This window comes from Siniperca chuatsi, linkage group LG23, assembly GCF_020085105.1.
Source record: "Siniperca chuatsi isolate FFG_IHB_CAS linkage group LG23, ASM2008510v1, whole genome shotgun sequence".
NCBI lineage: Eukaryota > Metazoa > Chordata > Actinopteri > Centrarchiformes > Sinipercidae > Siniperca > Siniperca chuatsi.
Genome location: NC_058064.1, coordinates 20,113,312 through 20,130,251, shown reverse-complemented (window position 1 = coordinate 20,130,251; position 16,940 = coordinate 20,113,312). Strand labels below are relative to the sequence as shown.

The window sequence follows — 16,940 nt, the reverse complement described above, 5'->3', positions numbered from 1 at the left end:
CTGCCGTGAAGAAAGTAATTTTAATTTTCTGTCCCTACCCATTCAAGTAACCTCTTCAACACATACATGATCCAAGTTGGACCCTGACTGGTTCTTAGTTTGTGTAATCCTGTTTCAGATGCATGGTTAACCCTCTGATTGAACAGGATTCCTTGGCAGAGAAACATTTTACTCCTCTTACTTTACATTTACATTTGCAAACTCATGCTGGAATTTGGGTGCACTTCTGTCATCATAAAGCATGGAAGCTAGCAGTGCTTTTCATCACTATTGGGATCATCATTTCTTTACTGTGCATTAGTAGCATCTTGCCATTTATCAGCTAAAGGAGATATTTGGCAGCCGCACCGTTTTTTTTTCCCCTGCCAGAGCATTTTAGCAAAATGTAATCCACCAGAGATGCAAAGGAATATTAATTGTTTGTTCATTGGTTTGTTCACAGCAACAGGGACACTCAATGGCAGGGTGTCAAGGGTTTATGTAAACAGTTTAACCTGTAGAAGACCTTAATTGGAGCATTGCTGATACCCAGCTTACTCTGTGCATGTTAACTCAGTGTCAGATTCCCTGTCAATGTCTGGGACTTTGCTTCAGAGGGAGGTGGGTTAATATGGGATAAGGTTCCCCTCTCAACTGTGTGCCTCAGTATATCTGCCTCAGCTTTATATTTTAGGACTGAAGGTCTGCTAGAGCCCATTATACACTGAAACGAACAGTGGGCCCTCTGTTCTCCAGCTACGGGACCATGGAGATAATAAATCTGGGACTGTTTCCTAATGACAGTTATTTAGTGCTTGGAACAGGATCCTGCTGAAAACATCTGGTGGTGGCTCGAAGCAGATGTTTTACCCTAATTACTCTTTCAAAATGTTGTGCTATATTGTAGTTTGAAAGATGCATAGTTGTAGAGAGAAAGTGAGAGAAACCTTCCCTTTGTTTGTCTGTGTTTCCTCTTGGTGCTCCTCTTTCCTCACATTTAAAACCTATGCAGCTCAGGTGGATTGGAGACTGAAGTTGGTAAGCTAAATGTGATATCCTTTTCCTAACTACTATTCTTTAACCTTAATGGAAAACATCATAATGTTAAGGAAAGCTGTGAGGGAGAAATGGCAAATTTGCAGCATCATCATTCAGTCAAGAGATATGGAGCCATATTCACAAAGTATATCACTCTGTGTCCTCCTAAATGGAGCTAAAAGTCCTTGGTCAAGATTTTCCTCCTGTGATCTATTTACAAAGCTGCAGAGAGCAACTTTTTCTGAGGAATGGAAAGAACTCCTCAGCTACGAGAAAGGGCAGGGTTGACCCCTTTGCTATGGATGATGACATGTTTCATGAATGAAATTTGCCACTATGTCTAAGAAATGTCACATTTCAGTCGGTGTGTACTGACAAAATGTGTCCACAGCCAAGACTGGATTACCAGCAGGGTAAAGCGTGCAGCAGCCTCAGGGCCCTATAAAGCCATAGATCCACATTGTGTCAGTTTGATTGATTGTAATATGACTACTTGCAATTTTTGGGGTGAATATTCACTATAAAAAGCTCAATATCACCTGAAATGGCCTCAATGCAGGCATTATCTGGGGCTCTTCCTTGTTGAGGAGCCAAAATATAGTCATATGAAAGATGTAGATTGCAAAAATATCTAATTTTAAGTCCTTTTTAATATTCAGTTAAAATTGATTAAATTAATATAATCAAACTGCAAATTGATGGATCCTAAGTGTTTGTAATTCAGTGTTTTGTGTTTCGTTAACATTAAACATTGATGCATTGTAGAAAAAGGGTTTTGTAGAAAACATATTTGTATATCTAAAACAAACTTAAAATGTCGGTATTGTTACTGAAAGTCAGGTATCATATTAGCGCTGGAAGTGAAAACTTTCTGATGTTACCCAGGTGGGTTCCCCACCTTTTCCCTACTGCATGCTGGAATAGGCTCCAAATCTCCACCCAAAGAGGAAAAATGATCCCATCTCCTGCTCTTCCCCAGATTCCTACCCGTACGTGTCGTCACTGGTTTGCGCCTTCTTCATGAGTCTGACTCCTCTGTGGATCGTCATCTCCTCCAAGCACCCAGCCAGCCGCACCCTGCTCTACTCCGGATGGGAGCCAGTAATCACTGCCATGGTCATCAGCAGGTGTGTATTTTTGTGTATGAAACTGTGTGTGTGTGTGTGTTTATTCTTCAAAGGGGAAAGAACAGCTATTCTGCGTCTGCTCCCAGTGTCTGGTTTGCTTGATGACTCGTCCCCTAAAGACATTGCAGCACCCTATCACATACACCCTCGGGCCCCCTAGAGCTTGGCAGCCTTACTAATACAGCCAGAAGGAAGGGATTGATTGTCTCGCTCTTTCTTATGCTCGTCTCTCAACGCTCATTGTAGGTGATGCCACATTTCTCAGGCTTTTATAGAGGAGTAAGAAAATACAAATATTGGCTATGGACAACATACGCTGATAACATTCTTTCTCTTGTACTGTCTTTTTTTCTCTTCAACATTTAGTGCATCTGATGAAGCATTTTTAGTGGTATTTATAGAGAAGCTCACAAAGTCACTGTGGACATCGTTTAGAATTTAGATGAAGATAATGCTCTCTCTTTCCATGCTCCCTTTTTGTCTCTCTCTCTTTGACACACACACACAGTAATACCATTTAATGATCTTATTGTGTTGTGTTCTGCAGTATTGGAGGGCTCATCCTGGACAAAACAGTGTCTGACCCAAATTTGGCTGGCATCGTAGTGTACACCCCAGTTATCAACGGTGAGTTACAGTATTGGCACTGCTTCTTCCTTCACTCTGAATGGCTTCAAGGTGTTGCTGTTTGATTTGCAATTGCTTGCCCCCGGGGAACAAAGAGAATCTGGTCAAAGACTACACCAAAGGTTTGAATATAACAGTTTACTAAATCCTGGGGATTTAGAAAAGAGAGACATAGAGTGGGTACGGAAAGTATTCACATGGTCATAAGTATTCAGACCCTTTGCTCAGTATCGAGTAGAAGCACCCTTTTGAGCTAGTACAGCCATGAGTCTTCTTGGGAATGATGCAACAAGTTTTTCACACCTGGATTTGGGAATCTTCTGCCATTCTTCCTTGCAGATCCTTTCCAGTTCCGTCAGGTTGGATGGTGAACGTTGGTGGACAGCCATTTTCAGTCTCTCCAGAGATGCTCAATTGGGTTTAGGTCAGGGCTCTGGCTGGGCCAGCCAAGAGTGGTCACAGAGTTGTTCCGAAGCCACTCCTTTGTTATTTTAGCTGTGTGCTTAGGGTCATTGTCTTGTCGGAAGGTGAACCTTCGGCCCAATCTGAGGTCCTGAGCACTCTGGAAGAGGTTTTCTTCCAGGATCTCTCTGTGCTTGGCCGCATTCATCTTTCCTTCAATTGCAAACAGTCGTCCTGTCCCTGCAACTGAAAAACACCCCCATAGCATGATGCTGCCACCACCATGTTTCACTGTTGGGATTGTATTGGGCAGGTGATGAGCAGTGCCTGGTTTTCTCCACACATACCGCTTAGAATTAACGCCAAAAAGTTCAATCTTGGTCTCAGACCAGAGGATCTTATTGCTCATAGTCTGGGAGTCCTTCATGTGTTTTTTGGCAAACTCTATGCGGGCGTGTCTTGCACTGAGGAGAGGCTTCTGTCGGGCCACTCTGCCATAAAGCCCCGACTCGTAGAGGGCTGCAGTGATAGTTGACTTTCTGGAACTTTCTCCCATCTCCCTAATGCATCTCTGGAGCTCAGCCACAGTGATCTTTGGGTTCTTCTTTACCTCTCTCACCAAGGCTCTTCTCCCACGATTGCTCGGTTTGGCTGGACGGCCAGGTCTGGGAAGAGTTTTGGTCGTCCCAAACTTCTTCCATTTAAGGATTATGGAGGCCACTGTGCTCTTAGGAACCTTGAGTGCTGCAGAAATTCTTTTGTAACCTTGGCCAGATCCGTGCCTTGCCACAATTCTGTCTCTGATGATGATCATGATTCTCATTTGCTCTGACATGCACTGTGACCTGTAAGGTCTTATATAGACAGGTGTGTGCCTTTCCTAATCCAGTCCAATCAGTTTAATTAAACACAGCTGGACTCCAATGAAGGAGTAGAACCATCTCAAGGAGGATCAGAAGAAATGGACAGCATGTGAGTTAAATATGAGTGTCACAGCAAAGGGTCTGAATACTTATGAACATGTGATATTTCAGTTTTTCTTTTTTAATAAATTTGCAAAATTTCTACATTTCTGTTTTTTCTGTCAAGATGGGGTGCTGAGTGTACATTAATGAGAAATAAAATGAACTTTTAAAGGGGTCTGAATACTTTCCGTACCCACTGTATGTAAAGAAAACTCAAAGCTTGTGTAGTTAGTTTGCTCTAATCTGACATCATGTATCTGTGAAAGTGCAGGACACAGCTTACAAGAGTTGTTACAAAGTGTTAAAGGGTTGTGCTGTGTTCAGTGACCCACATACACTACCCACCAGTTGCACCACAATATTGGGGGTCAGACGTGTGTTACTCATTGACCGTTATTTAGAAATTCCTTGTCCCTCCTTACCTGTGTACAGCATGTTCCATAGCCAAAAACAATATGGCCTATGCTCTCATAATGTATGATTACAACATGCCTCTATTAGGAACAGTATACAGAAGGACCTGAAATTATCTATGTCAGTTACTCTCTGTGAATTTCAAGTCAGTTTTAAATGATTTGGTTATTATTATTATTATTATTATTATTATTATAGGTCAGTGTTTTTCACCATGCTAGCGGCACTAGGGCTATGGTTCTAGGGCTGGCGATGTTGGTCTGTCTGTTGGCCAGTTGGTCCACCACTTTGGTCCAGACTGAAATATCTCAACATCAATTGGATAGATTGCCATGAAATTTGGTACAGACATTCATGGTCCCGAGGTAATGAATCCCAATGACTTTGGTCATCCCCTGACTTTTGCTTTAGCACCAGCATGAGTTGACTTTTTGGGGTTTTATTGAAATATGTCAACAACTATTGAGTGGATTGCCGTGAAATTTGGTTGAGACATCCATGTCCTCCACTGGATAGACTGTAAAAACTCTCATCCCCTGACCATTCCTCTAGCACCATCATCAGATCTAAGTTTGAATTTGTTCAGTACTTTGGTTTATGACCAAATACCTGGTAAATATCAACATGCTAGCAATATCATTGTAAGCATGTTAGACTACTGATGTGAACATTTAGCGCAAAGCACCACTGTGCCTAAGTACAGCCTCACATGGTTGTAAAGTCTTTGTCTTGTTTTTTTTTTATTATGTCGATGGACACTTAAGACATCATTGATCCATATATATACAGTACTGTTTATTTGAACTGTATAAAGAAATCTTAATCAGACTTGGTTAAAGGGTAACTTTGGTGTTTTTTGACCTGGACCCCATTTTCCTATGTTTTTGTGTATAAGCGACTAATGGGGACGACAATTTTTGAAATGTATCCAGTATTGACTATTGAGCAAGAGTGCTACAGCCAGCAGCCGTGATATAGAGCTGCAATGTAATCCTTCCGGGCAATTGCGCACCGTCAATGTATGTGCTTGTTTTTGCCGCCGACAGGCTCAGGTTGTTATTATAAGTGTCTGACAACATTATGGAAAGGACCTTACAGAGATAGACCTTTTTTGTTAAAGAGTAAGATCCTTTTTGTTTAACCAGAAACAGCCGTTATATTGCTCTCGTCAAAGCTACCATACTCTATTGACAAATACAATAATTTTACCTCGCAGGATTACCCGGAATGATTACATTGCAGCTCTGCTTTGCAGCTGCCGGCTGCAGTGCTTTCGCTCAATACTGGACAAATTTCAAAAATTGTTGTCTCGATTAGTCCCACACAAAAACGTGGGAGAATAGAGTTAATGTTGAAAACTACCGAAGTTTCCCTTTAAGTGGAGGTTAATTGATGTGTTAAGAAACACAGGTCTTTAATCTCAAAGGTGGCATCTAGTTGATCCCCAGTAGATCTCCAGACCAGCTGTTAAAGTGTGGAGGAGGAAAATTAACAGCAACGGAAATAGTAGCTCTCTCCCTTCCCTCGGCAACCACCGTGTAGATGCCCTTAAGAAAAAATGCATATAGTCTGTGATGTTTACTGCATTGCCACTTTCTCTCAACCTACTGACCCAGCTTGTCTACGTCTTGTAACAAAAGAACTTCAGTTGGTGACATCCTGAATTTTCCAGAATTACTTTTGCCACTTACTCATGTTGTGTTATGGTTGCATTGTGCTGTGGTCTACTCGTCTGTATTGTCAGTGGAGAAATTTTCCTTTCTTTTTTTTTTTTTCTTTGAATCTTTTTTTATTGTTTTTGCAGGATTATACAACATTTGTATCAAAGACAAATACAATTGCCTTTTTTAATGTTCCATCAAGGAACAGAGACATGTATTTTTATAAAGAAGTGGGCACTGACCTGGAACAATAACACACATGCACATACCAGCAGGGAAACAAGCAAACTGGAAAACAACAAAAACACATAATGATGAGGATGTTTAAAAGAACATTAATGTTGTACCTCTACTCATTAAAACAAAAAACCAAACAAACATACAAAAATATTGCCACACCTAAGGACCCCTCCACAATTATTTTATTATGTCGGAACATCTGAAAACATAGTATTCTTGATGTACTTAAGAAAGGGGCCTTGACAATTGTATTGGACCTTCCTTGGAGAGAGAGTCATATTTTCTCCAACTTAAGAAAGTATAGCACGTCCTGAATCCAGTGTGTATGAGACGGAGGTGCAGGAGATTTCCACTTCATTAGGATCAGTCTCCTAGCCAGTAAAGTGGTGAAGGCAATTACATTCTTTTGGTATAAAGAGAAAGATGGTAAAGAAGCTGACACCCCAAAGAGAGCACTGAAAGGGTGAGGATCAAGCTTTCAGCCCAGTATTTCAGACAAAGTATTAAAAATCATTGTCCGGAAGTTAAACGAGGATGGACAGAGCCATGTGTGTAAGGGGGCCCTTGACATCTGTCACGCTAACTGTACGCGATATTCCCAAATTTGTCTTCCATAATAACTTAATCGAATCAAGTGAGTCTATGCGTAAGTTATGAATTTGAGTGTAGATTCTAGAGATAGCCCCTATCAGAGATGGAGACGGAGTCAAAAAATCATCAATTTGAGACCTCCGGCAGATTGGGAAAACTACAAAACTACGGATCTTTAAAAACGGTCAGACAGCTACTAAAAGGATGCATAAACATTGTTAATGTATAAATCTTTAAAGGATTTAACACCTGCATTGGACCGCACAAAAATCTACTAGGGTAGGGGAAAATACATGGTTAGAAACTAAGGAGGCATTAATAGAGAATAAATATAAACCAAAGTAACATCTAAACTGAAACCAGATCTTAAGGGATGATTTCACAATTGCATTTTTTGTGTATAGAGATACAAAGGAAGTAATCGGAGCGTACAAAAGGGCTTTCAGTGATGTCAGGCCGGCAGAGTTTGCCTAATGGACAGCCAGAAATTCAAGGATTTAATATTAGCGGCAGTATCCCTAGTGACTTAGGTCTCTGTAAGTATTGTTTGCGTTTGACATAGAGTTTTCTGGTTCCAGATAAATTCTAAAAGTAAACTGTCCAATTTCCGGAAAAAGGTTTGAGGGAGGAAGAGAAGGATACATTGAAAGATGTAGCAGAACAGGGGAGGACATTCATTTTGAAGGAATGAATGCCTCACGTAATTGACTATTTACATCCCCTCGCTCTTCTTCTTTCTCTTCTCTGCCTGCACAGGATTTGAGATTTTATCTCTTCTACTGATTTAGAGGTTTTAAGAGGTGATCACAGTCAGCTGGCTGAATTGTGCCTCCAGATTATGACAGCTGTAGCCGCCCTAGGGTCTGTGGTCGAGGTGGCGGCCTTGTTACTGTCTATAGGACGCACAAATATGTACCCCCAATCCTGCCTTTTTAGATGGGATTCTTTTTGAGCAATTTTTCTGCTGTTACTCTGCCTGAACTCGCAGACATCACGTCTCTTATGAGAGTATCCTCCAGCCCTCTGGATATAATCCCAACTATATTTTTATTTGCTACCTATTTTGAACAGTTCGCTGTGTCCAGCCAGTCCTAAGAAACCTGGGCTTGATCCCACCCTCCTGGATCACTGTCGCCCGATCTCCAAACTGCCAAGGTTCTCAAAAATTGTTTCTAAGCAGCTTCTTGCTGCAGTGGAAAATAATAAAACCTTTTGAAAAGTTCCAATCTGGTTTTCGTCAGTACCACAGCACTGAGACAGCCCTTCTCAAAGTCACTTTTAATGACCTTTTTAATGAATGCCGACGCAGGCATGTGTTCAGTTCTTGTGCTGCTGGACTTAAGTGCTGTGTAAAGTGTGTAAAATCTGGAAAAATACATATCCTCCTGCCCTTGTATGACAGAGGGCAAGCCTCTCCGGCCCAACTTAAGACTCAGACCCACCAAGTGAATGTTGTTCCACCTTGCGCACCCCTCCAAATCCTCACACTTCTTGGTGTGCTAACAGTGGCTCGGTGGCTAGCTGGTTGTTGTGGTCGGTAGCGGACTCCTCCAGCTCTTTAATAGTCTCCCAATGTGAAGAAAGTTTATGTTCAAATGGCTCCAGCGCAGTCATTATCTCTCTTCAAACCGTCTCTGAGATTACCAAATTGAAATTATCAACTATTTCAACTGGCCAGGTCGTCCATCATCTGCTTAATGCTACGCAGCATAGCCACATCCTGTGGTTCCAGGGGGTCAGGCTCAAGTGCCTGCCAGGCTTAGTGTGGCCTGCCCCGGAGGACTCCAATTTAGTTCGAGGAGATGACATTTATGGTGATAGAGGGCAAAAAACGGGGTTGTTTTCTAAGGTAAAACTACAAAAAATATATCAGTTATTAGTGAAAAAAGTACCAAAAAATATATAGAAAAATTTAATTCCTATAGAGAGAGACTGTAGCACGCTTCTACATCCTCCACACCCCCTGTCCCAGAAATTGTCCTTTCTATGATGGATTTTGAATTCCGGTTAAATTCAAATCTGCAAATATGGTGGATTGTTCCTATTTGTAAGCATTCTGATACGCTGGTGTCTTCTGCATTTCCAACACTGCGGAGACTTATGACTTATTAAGATGTAATTTCCCAGAAAGAAAAATGAAATATTAACTATAACTGATGGCCCTAGCATAAATGTGTAGTTAAAAGACTTCTTTTCTCTTCATTTCTCTTCTTTTCTCTCTGTTGAAGAACATTGGGTTATCAGTAAAAGCAAAAGTTCAAATGCAAATTTAGGTCAGAAATATTGTATCTATATGTTGACTTAAATCTGTTTCTGGAAATATTTGTGGAGAGAAGTAGAACATGTAAAATACACGGGTTAGTTGAAAGGTTTCTTTCTTAAGATTCTGTCTTAATAGGCAGCAGCGATACAGACCGTTTTATTTTACACAGTGGACGGCAACAAGCTGTTTAACGTGGAAGTTTGGGTACAACTACTCTGTCTGTTGTTGTTTGTCTCGTTTATCCCTCTGATAAGGCTCGGCGATTAATCGAATTTTATTTTCAATAACGATTTTGGCTTCCAACGATTACGAAAATAAGATAACCGAGATAAAATGATTATTGTGCTGCATTCCGTTTCGCAGTGATGCTTTTGTTTTGTCTTTTGCCCCTCCCTAAAAGCCCAAACTCACTCTCAGCCAGGCTGTGGCATGTTTGGTTCAGCTCAAGCAAGATGACAGGGTGTTATAACTGCTATAACTTGCAAGTCATCATTATTAGCTTAAGCCTATGGCATCTTACACTACATAAATTACCTTAGCGGCTAGTGGACTTTTCCTCTACTTATAGCTTAACAAATTACATATTATTTACACTCATTTATACTTTTCTCACTCACCATTTGTTTGTCACTGCATCTCCCAACAGAACACCACGGTTGAATTTCAGCGTTATGTAACGTAACGAGTTGTCGTCAACTCCAGTAGTTCACCTGTCTCTCCTCTGCTCCGCTCAGTGTGTGCTGAGCCCCCACACTGCTGCCCCCCAGCTGCATTCGGGTCAGCCCTAAAAAGACAAGTTTTTTTAAAAAGTTCAATAAATGCATGATGTTTCCTAAGTCACTGAGTAATCGTATTAAATAATCATAATCTCAATATTGACCAAAATAATCGTAATTATGATTTTTATCATAATCGAACAGCCCTACCCTGTCAGTTTTGCAATTAATGCAGTCTTTGAACCTTCAAGCTGAGATATAGACAGTGTTTTTACAAGATTGATGACACGCTATAGAGTCTATTAGTCTTGTGCTGTGCTGTGCATCTCCCAGGTGTGAATGTATGTGAATGTGAAAACAGAAGTGAAAAAATGAAGGTTACTAAATAAAGACTCCAAATGCACATCAGCATAAATAAGTTACCTAATGAGACTGGTTTAGGCAGTCGCCCACAGTCGGTTTGTATAGACTTCACAAAACTGGTCCTCTTCCATTTCCTCTTGCTGCTTCTTCTCCCACTCCTAACTGGCTCAGCCACGGTCGCAAGGGCTCTGGCACCTCCACAACAAGAGATAAGCTTTTAATTTAAATGGCATTAATGAGAGATACTTAACAAGATGGAGTACGATTCTGACTAATTGGTTTTCCATCAAGACGTATTCCAGGCACAAAACAGCTGGAGAATCAAGAGTCTGTTTGTGAGGGCGAGGATGTTTTATTTTGTGTGTGCAGTGTCAGAAAAATCCAGGTCTAAGCTGTCTCTGATTTACAACATTTTATTCATCGGTGAGCAAACAGTGGAATGGTTTGCTCGTGTCTTTCAGCTGATTAAAATGCACCATGGTTCCTGTTCTAATAAAAAATACAGTTGAACAAAAGGCAGACGTTACAGAAACTGTGAAAGATTGGTGTGTGGATGTTTGATTAGAAAGGAGTGGGGAAGTAGATGTGTAGAATGTGATAAGAAAAGACAGGTGAAATGAAAGACAGACAGGGGGAGAAAGCCTCCTTTTTACCACACTGACCTCCATTATTTCATTTTAATACATTAGGGCTATTTTATGCAGTTCCTCCTGCAATAGAATGTGTCAGTGGCTGCTTGAATTCTATTAGTATTTAAATTCTTAAAAGGAATTCTTCAGGTATGTTTAATCCAGATATTGAGGAAGTGTCTGCCAGTTAATTTCCTGTTGTACTTTTTCTTGTTGTACCCATTTCACTAGCTACAATACATTACATCAGCAATGGGCCTTGTGTTCTTGCCATCATTTTGATGATTAATGTCATTATTAAAGTCTAAAAAGCCTTTGATCGGGTTTTGTGGACTTGCAGATATCATATTATATTATACTGTACATCTGGTTCTGCAGTTTTCAAATAGATGGCACTCCAATACAGCTGAGTCTTTCATCTAGACTTGTCATCTTGGCATCTTTGCCTTTTTTCTTTCCTTCTATTGTTTATTATGAGATAAGGTGTGTGTCTGCTTTACATCTTTCTTCAACTTTTTCTCTTTCCATGTTTTTCTTTTCTCACGTTTTATCTGTGTTTGTGTTATCACGTCACATCATGTTGTTAGAGCCGTTCAAATAATCAAAATGAAATTAAACCTGGAGGAGAGGAGCAGAGATGAAATGAGCGGGCAGAGAGTTCCTGTGTCTCCCCCCTCCGGGCAGAGCGGCCCAGCTGAGAGGAGCACAGACCCCTGTCTGTGCTCCTCTCAGTTCCCCACGTAGCCCAGACCTCCTCATCCTCTTCATTCCCATTCCTCCTGTCGTACCCAGTGACCTGAATAAGCCAGATCGCCCCCAAACCTCCTTCACTCTACCTCTGCCCCCTACTGAGGTTGTAAGAACGCCCTCCACCCTCTAACCCCCCACCCATGCCAAACACCCTCAAGAACAAAAAGTCAAAGTCCGTGCACAATACAAGTGCAATTATTCCAATTTTAACCATGTTCTGACAACCAAATAGGAGCATAGAAGAACTTACTTAACATATTTAAAATGCCAAATTGCGTACTAAAATTGCTCAGTGTTTTAGTTTGATATTGATGCATATTGTTGTCCCAAAATGAATTAGTCACGGCTTGGAATAAGTGACAAAATGTCAGATAGTAGAAAAACAGCTCGGGAAAAAAAAAAAGAAATATGAGTTAAATTAACTAAGCTAAATAAAAAATAAATAAACTAGTAAATCAAATTCAAAGGACTTGCATCATTGTCATCTGCTTCTGGTAAAATGTTCTTAATTATTACATCAAAGGAGCAGTGTGTAGGATTTATTGGCATCTAGTGTTGAAATTGCAATTTGCAACCATTGGAATACCGCTCGCTTCACCCTGCCCTTCCAAAGGTGTGGGAGAAACTGCGGTGGCTGTAAAACTCGCAAAAGGCCCTATCTAGAGCCAGTGTTTATTTTGTCTGTTCTGGGCTACTGTAGAAACATGGCGATGCAACATGGTGGCCTCCGTGGAAGGGGACCCGCTCCCTCTGTAGATAAAAACAGCTCATTCTAAGGTAACGAAAACACAAGGATTCTTATTTTCAGGTGATTATACACTAATGAAAACATTCTTGTGAATATTATATTCCATTTCTGCCAATAGCTCCTAAATGTTACACACTGGTCATTTAAGAAATGTACAATGTTTTGGACAGAATGCAAACAGACTGAAGAGTGTGTTATTGAAGGAATAGTTTTGTGGTTACAGCCAAGTGGATAAGATGATTTAAAAACTACCAATACGCCTTTTTCACAGAAGTTTTGACATGTGATAGTAGGAAAAGTGCATGTGTAAATAATAAAATAAATAATGAATTCCATTTAGCTGCTTCAGTTTCAGGGTCCTGGTGTTGTTCATGCTGGCTCACTGTCATGACTTAATGGGATACTTTTTAATTTAACAGTCATTGTTAATCAAATATGAAAAGAAGGTAAATGGGATTCTTAGCACAGAATAGCACAAATTCAGGAAATCGATACTGTCTAAACCATCCTATAAAGGGTTTGATTGTTTTTATACATAGGTAATCATCAACAATTATTACAATAATAAGCAAATACATTGGAAATTCTCAAATATATGTCTAACAATACTACTACTACTACTACTACTACTACTACTACTAATAATAATACTAATAATACTAATAATAATACTAATACTAATAATAATAACTTCCTAAAATGTGCACTATGAACATTTGAACATTAGTACAAACAGTAGTGTAGATGTGGGAGATCACCTTTATTTATCCCTATTTGTGTCACTGCACAGGCAAAGAATATAATAAACCATTTCTTAAAACTGAAAGGAATTATTGCTTTGATTAGTTATGAACAATTTACAGCTCAGCAGCACCTATATAGAATGTGATACACTGAAGGTGTATTGTTGGTTTTTAATGGAATAGTAACATTTTGGGGAAATACATTATTTGCTTTCTTTCTGATAGTGAGATGAGAAGATTGATATCAACCTCGTGCCTGCGTGTTAAGTACACAGCTGGAGTCAGGACGGGGTTAACCTAGCTTAGCATAAAGACTGGAAACATGGGGAAACAGCTAGCCTTCCTCCAAAGTGGAAAAAAACTCCTACCAACACCTCTAAAGCTCACTAATTAACATGTTCTAACTTGTTTAACCTTTACATAAAGAGACTAAAAACTACAATTTGTATTGTAATTGCATTTACAGTTACATATGCATGTAATTCTACCTAATACCACATTAAAGCATTTTTTTCCACCTTGGACACAGCCAGGCTAGCTGTTTCCCCCTGCCTTCAGTCTTTATGCTATGCTAGGCTAACCACTTTGTAACTCCAGCCCCATTTTTAACACACAAACATGAGATTGATATCAATCTTCTCATCACACTCTCAGAAAGAAAGCAAATAAATGTATTGAGCTATTCCTTTAAAGACCCACATCAGATCCGTGGCATATTCAGATTGTGAGGGCAGGAGTGTGAATTGAGAGGTTGGTGTTGAGATGGGGCAGAGCGAGTGTGAACACTCATTGTGAAGTTATGTCTGTTTACAGGCCCAGTGGGATTGCTGGTAATGCTCCAATAAAATGACACCTGGTGGACAAAGAGCCACAATAGATTGAATTATTTGGACATCACCCTGAGGTGCTGACAGTGTCTAATTTAATATACTCACCACAATAATAGGCCTGGTTTGGGGGGGTCTGAGACGTACTTGTTCTTTATATATGGTTTGCAGTACATGACTACTTCAGTGACTGAAAGCCAACCTCACACAGAAGATCTGTTTACCCGCTGCGCTGCGAATGATACATTTTTTCTGATTCTGAATAAAGAAACCTCTCTTTTCTCAGTTATAATCTGAACAGTTTATTATAGACATAAAGCCACTCTTACCAAAGCCTTTTTCTTGTATTCTGAGCTGCTCTGTGCCCACCTGTCAGCTAGTTTGTTGTTGATATCTGTATGTCTGAGTTCTCCTGCAGTGCTTAGTCACCAGACTGTGGCTAGAAGGATGAAAAACACAGGACGTTTGTGTGTTACTTGCGAAAGGGAAGGTGTGATAGCTGCAGCATGTGAATGTAAAGTGGTCCTGTATTTTGTCAGTACAGATGGCGTCCCACAGTCTCATGACTACTCATCTGCTTGATGTTAATTAAAATCGTACATGAAGAAAGTAGAATTGCATGCAAAGATGCAAAGAAAGTAAAATAAAAAAAACAAACATAATTTGTTGTAGCAGATCTGAGTGTTTTTCTTATTTTCTACCATGGTAATTATCTTGCAAACCCTTAAGCTACATGTATAGTTACCGAGCCCTTGCACAAAGCTGCTGTAGGTACGCCGTAGCTGCCGTGTGCCTTCTCAAAAATGTAACTACATGTTAGAGCTAAGGAGACTACGGAGATACCACGTGGAGACAACAAGAACTGTGATTGGTCAGCTTTGGCTTCTTGCGTTTTCTCCCACAAGTTTCCAATGCTGGTGAAGACTGTTGATAGTAAAGACAACATTATGCAAGTTGAAGAAAGGCTTAACAATCTGCAATAATCAGAGACATTTTAGCCAGGTTTCCATCTAAATCTAGCTCAGATCTTAACCGAATTTCCAGAAATTCTGGAAAAATGTTCCAAAAGAAAATGCAAATGAATTAGTTAATTAATTAGATAATTAGTTTCCATCCACTACTGTGAATATTAGGAGTTTGTTCTTTGACATGAACAGCTGGTGGCGCTAATTCTCCAGTTGTGTGCCATTAAATCATTGCAGAAGAGGACCCAACGAGATGATGTAATTGAAAGAGCTCCAGTTCAACCTCAAACGAATAAAAAAAAAAACATTTGGAAAACATGATGGAAATATGACGTTTCGGTTTGTTTCGTGTATTAATTACATCGCTCCACACAGGTCTGATGTTTTCATCTCTTCAGTGGCGCAGACGCTTTAGTGGACTTTAAAGCCACATGCTTCATGTACGTCATGATTTATTTGCTAAGTCTGTTTCCATTGCACTTTGTCGCACCTTGCTTTTATCAATACACCAACTTCTCCATCTTAGCCAAACTTATCTTATTTTTTGTCATTTCATTTTGAGGTCATTCATAAACAGTGTCACCATTACATAGTTTGTCCATCAATCCATTTTTCACAATTAAGTGTCCCAATCAGTACTTATCTTGGCCAAAATTCTTTAGTAACCAAATTTAACCTATTCTTATATTGTTTGTTTACACAAGTGTTTAGGTTACGGAAAGAATATTGGCGGATACATTGTTACCAGATTTTTAAACTAATGTAAATATCGATATTGGTATCTGCCTCAATGCTGCTTTGGTTGGTAACCTTTTACAAATTCCACTAAAAAAGTGATAAATAGCTATATTTACCTGCCTATGTGTCTTCATTGACTTCACCCATCAGTGAATGCTTTGCTCCAATCATGAACCATAAACTCTTCTATCTTGTGCAGGAATTGGGGGTAACCTGGTGGCTATTCAGTCCAGCAGGATCTCCACTCACCTGCATTTACACTGTGCTCCTGGGGAGGTTCCTGACGAGTCCAAGGGCTGCTACTACCCCTGCCGCACATTCTGTGGTACAGGTCAGTACTGTGCAGGCAAACAATCACACATTGGCTAGGCATTGCTGTCCAACTCCAATGTGATAGGTGTGAAGCACTTATATTCATTATTTTGGCTATTATTAATACTGTTGCTCATGAGAAGCCTTCAACCTGACACATTTTAATTGGCTTTCACGCAAAAAGTAGGTTTGGATATTACAGTCAATGGAAATGCTGTCAGGATCATAATCAGGCTTTAAATTGTGCAGTAAGTTCACAGTTTGAAACAGTGGTTTTCAGCTCTGTTTCTGGTGAGCTGCAGTACTACTGCTTCTCTGTCCAACCAGGCAGTTAATTGCCAACTCCTGCTTTCCAGGTGTAAATGAATTCCTTGATATAAGTCTAGAATGAGTAGGTGGACCGATTCAAACAGCACAATTTGTCACCAAACTATTGAATCATGTATTTTAGTAGATGAACAATTTTAGATTTTCTCCTGCAAAGAGATTATTCCCTCACATTCACCTTTAACCTTCCTTCCCTCCATCTTTTTTCGTATTTTCTCAGGAGCCAATCATCGCTCTGCTCAGGTGCTCCTTCTCTTGGTGATCCCTGGTCACTTAATCTTCCTTTACACCATCCACCTGATGAAGAGCGGACACACAACCCTGACACCCATCTTTATGTCTGTCTACCTGGCTGCTGCTATGCTGCAGGTGAGTACATGAGGACTTTTAATGCAAGTGTGCTTTAAAATGTAAGTAATAGTCTGTTTTACATTCATTGTCATCATTCTACATAAAAGTATTCAAGATCAAGAGCCTTTTTCACAATCCAGAGCCTTAATATAGCAGAGATTAAT

General features: G+C 40.0%; 1 protein-coding gene and 1 long non-coding RNA gene across 7 annotated transcripts in view; one reads left to right on the top strand and one right to left on the bottom strand.

Annotated features, from left to right (window-relative positions):
- slc41a2b (solute carrier family 41 member 2b) overlaps window positions 1–16,940 on the top strand; it is a 51,710-nt gene that overhangs the window by 13,074 nt on the left and 21,696 nt on the right. For all 4 annotated transcript variants that reach the window (XM_044185371.1, XM_044185372.1, XM_044185369.1 and 1 more), the window contains exons 7-10: window positions 1,997–2,144; window positions 2,692–2,771; window positions 15,986–16,117; window positions 16,646–16,794. In XM_044185371.1, coding sequence (XP_044041306.1) covers window positions 1,997–2,144; window positions 2,692–2,771; window positions 15,986–16,117; window positions 16,646–16,794 — 509 coding nt within the window. The remainder of the gene's footprint in view (window positions 1–1,996; window positions 2,145–2,691; window positions 2,772–15,985; window positions 16,118–16,645; window positions 16,795–16,940) is intronic.
- LOC122870942 lies at window positions 7,990–15,977 on the bottom strand. 3 transcript variants are annotated; one of them, XR_006376736.1, is made up of 4 exons: window positions 14,413–15,977; window positions 10,447–10,581; window positions 9,925–10,091; window positions 7,990–9,263 (listed from the first exon to the last, which is right to left on the bottom strand). It is a non-coding gene; the product is annotated as an uncharacterized LOC122870942 (long non-coding RNA). The 3 variants fall into 3 exon arrangements; XR_006376737.1 differs by having other exon boundaries at window positions 7,990–10,091; window positions 14,413–14,522; window positions 14,829–15,977; XR_006376735.1 differs by having other exon boundaries at window positions 7,990–10,091.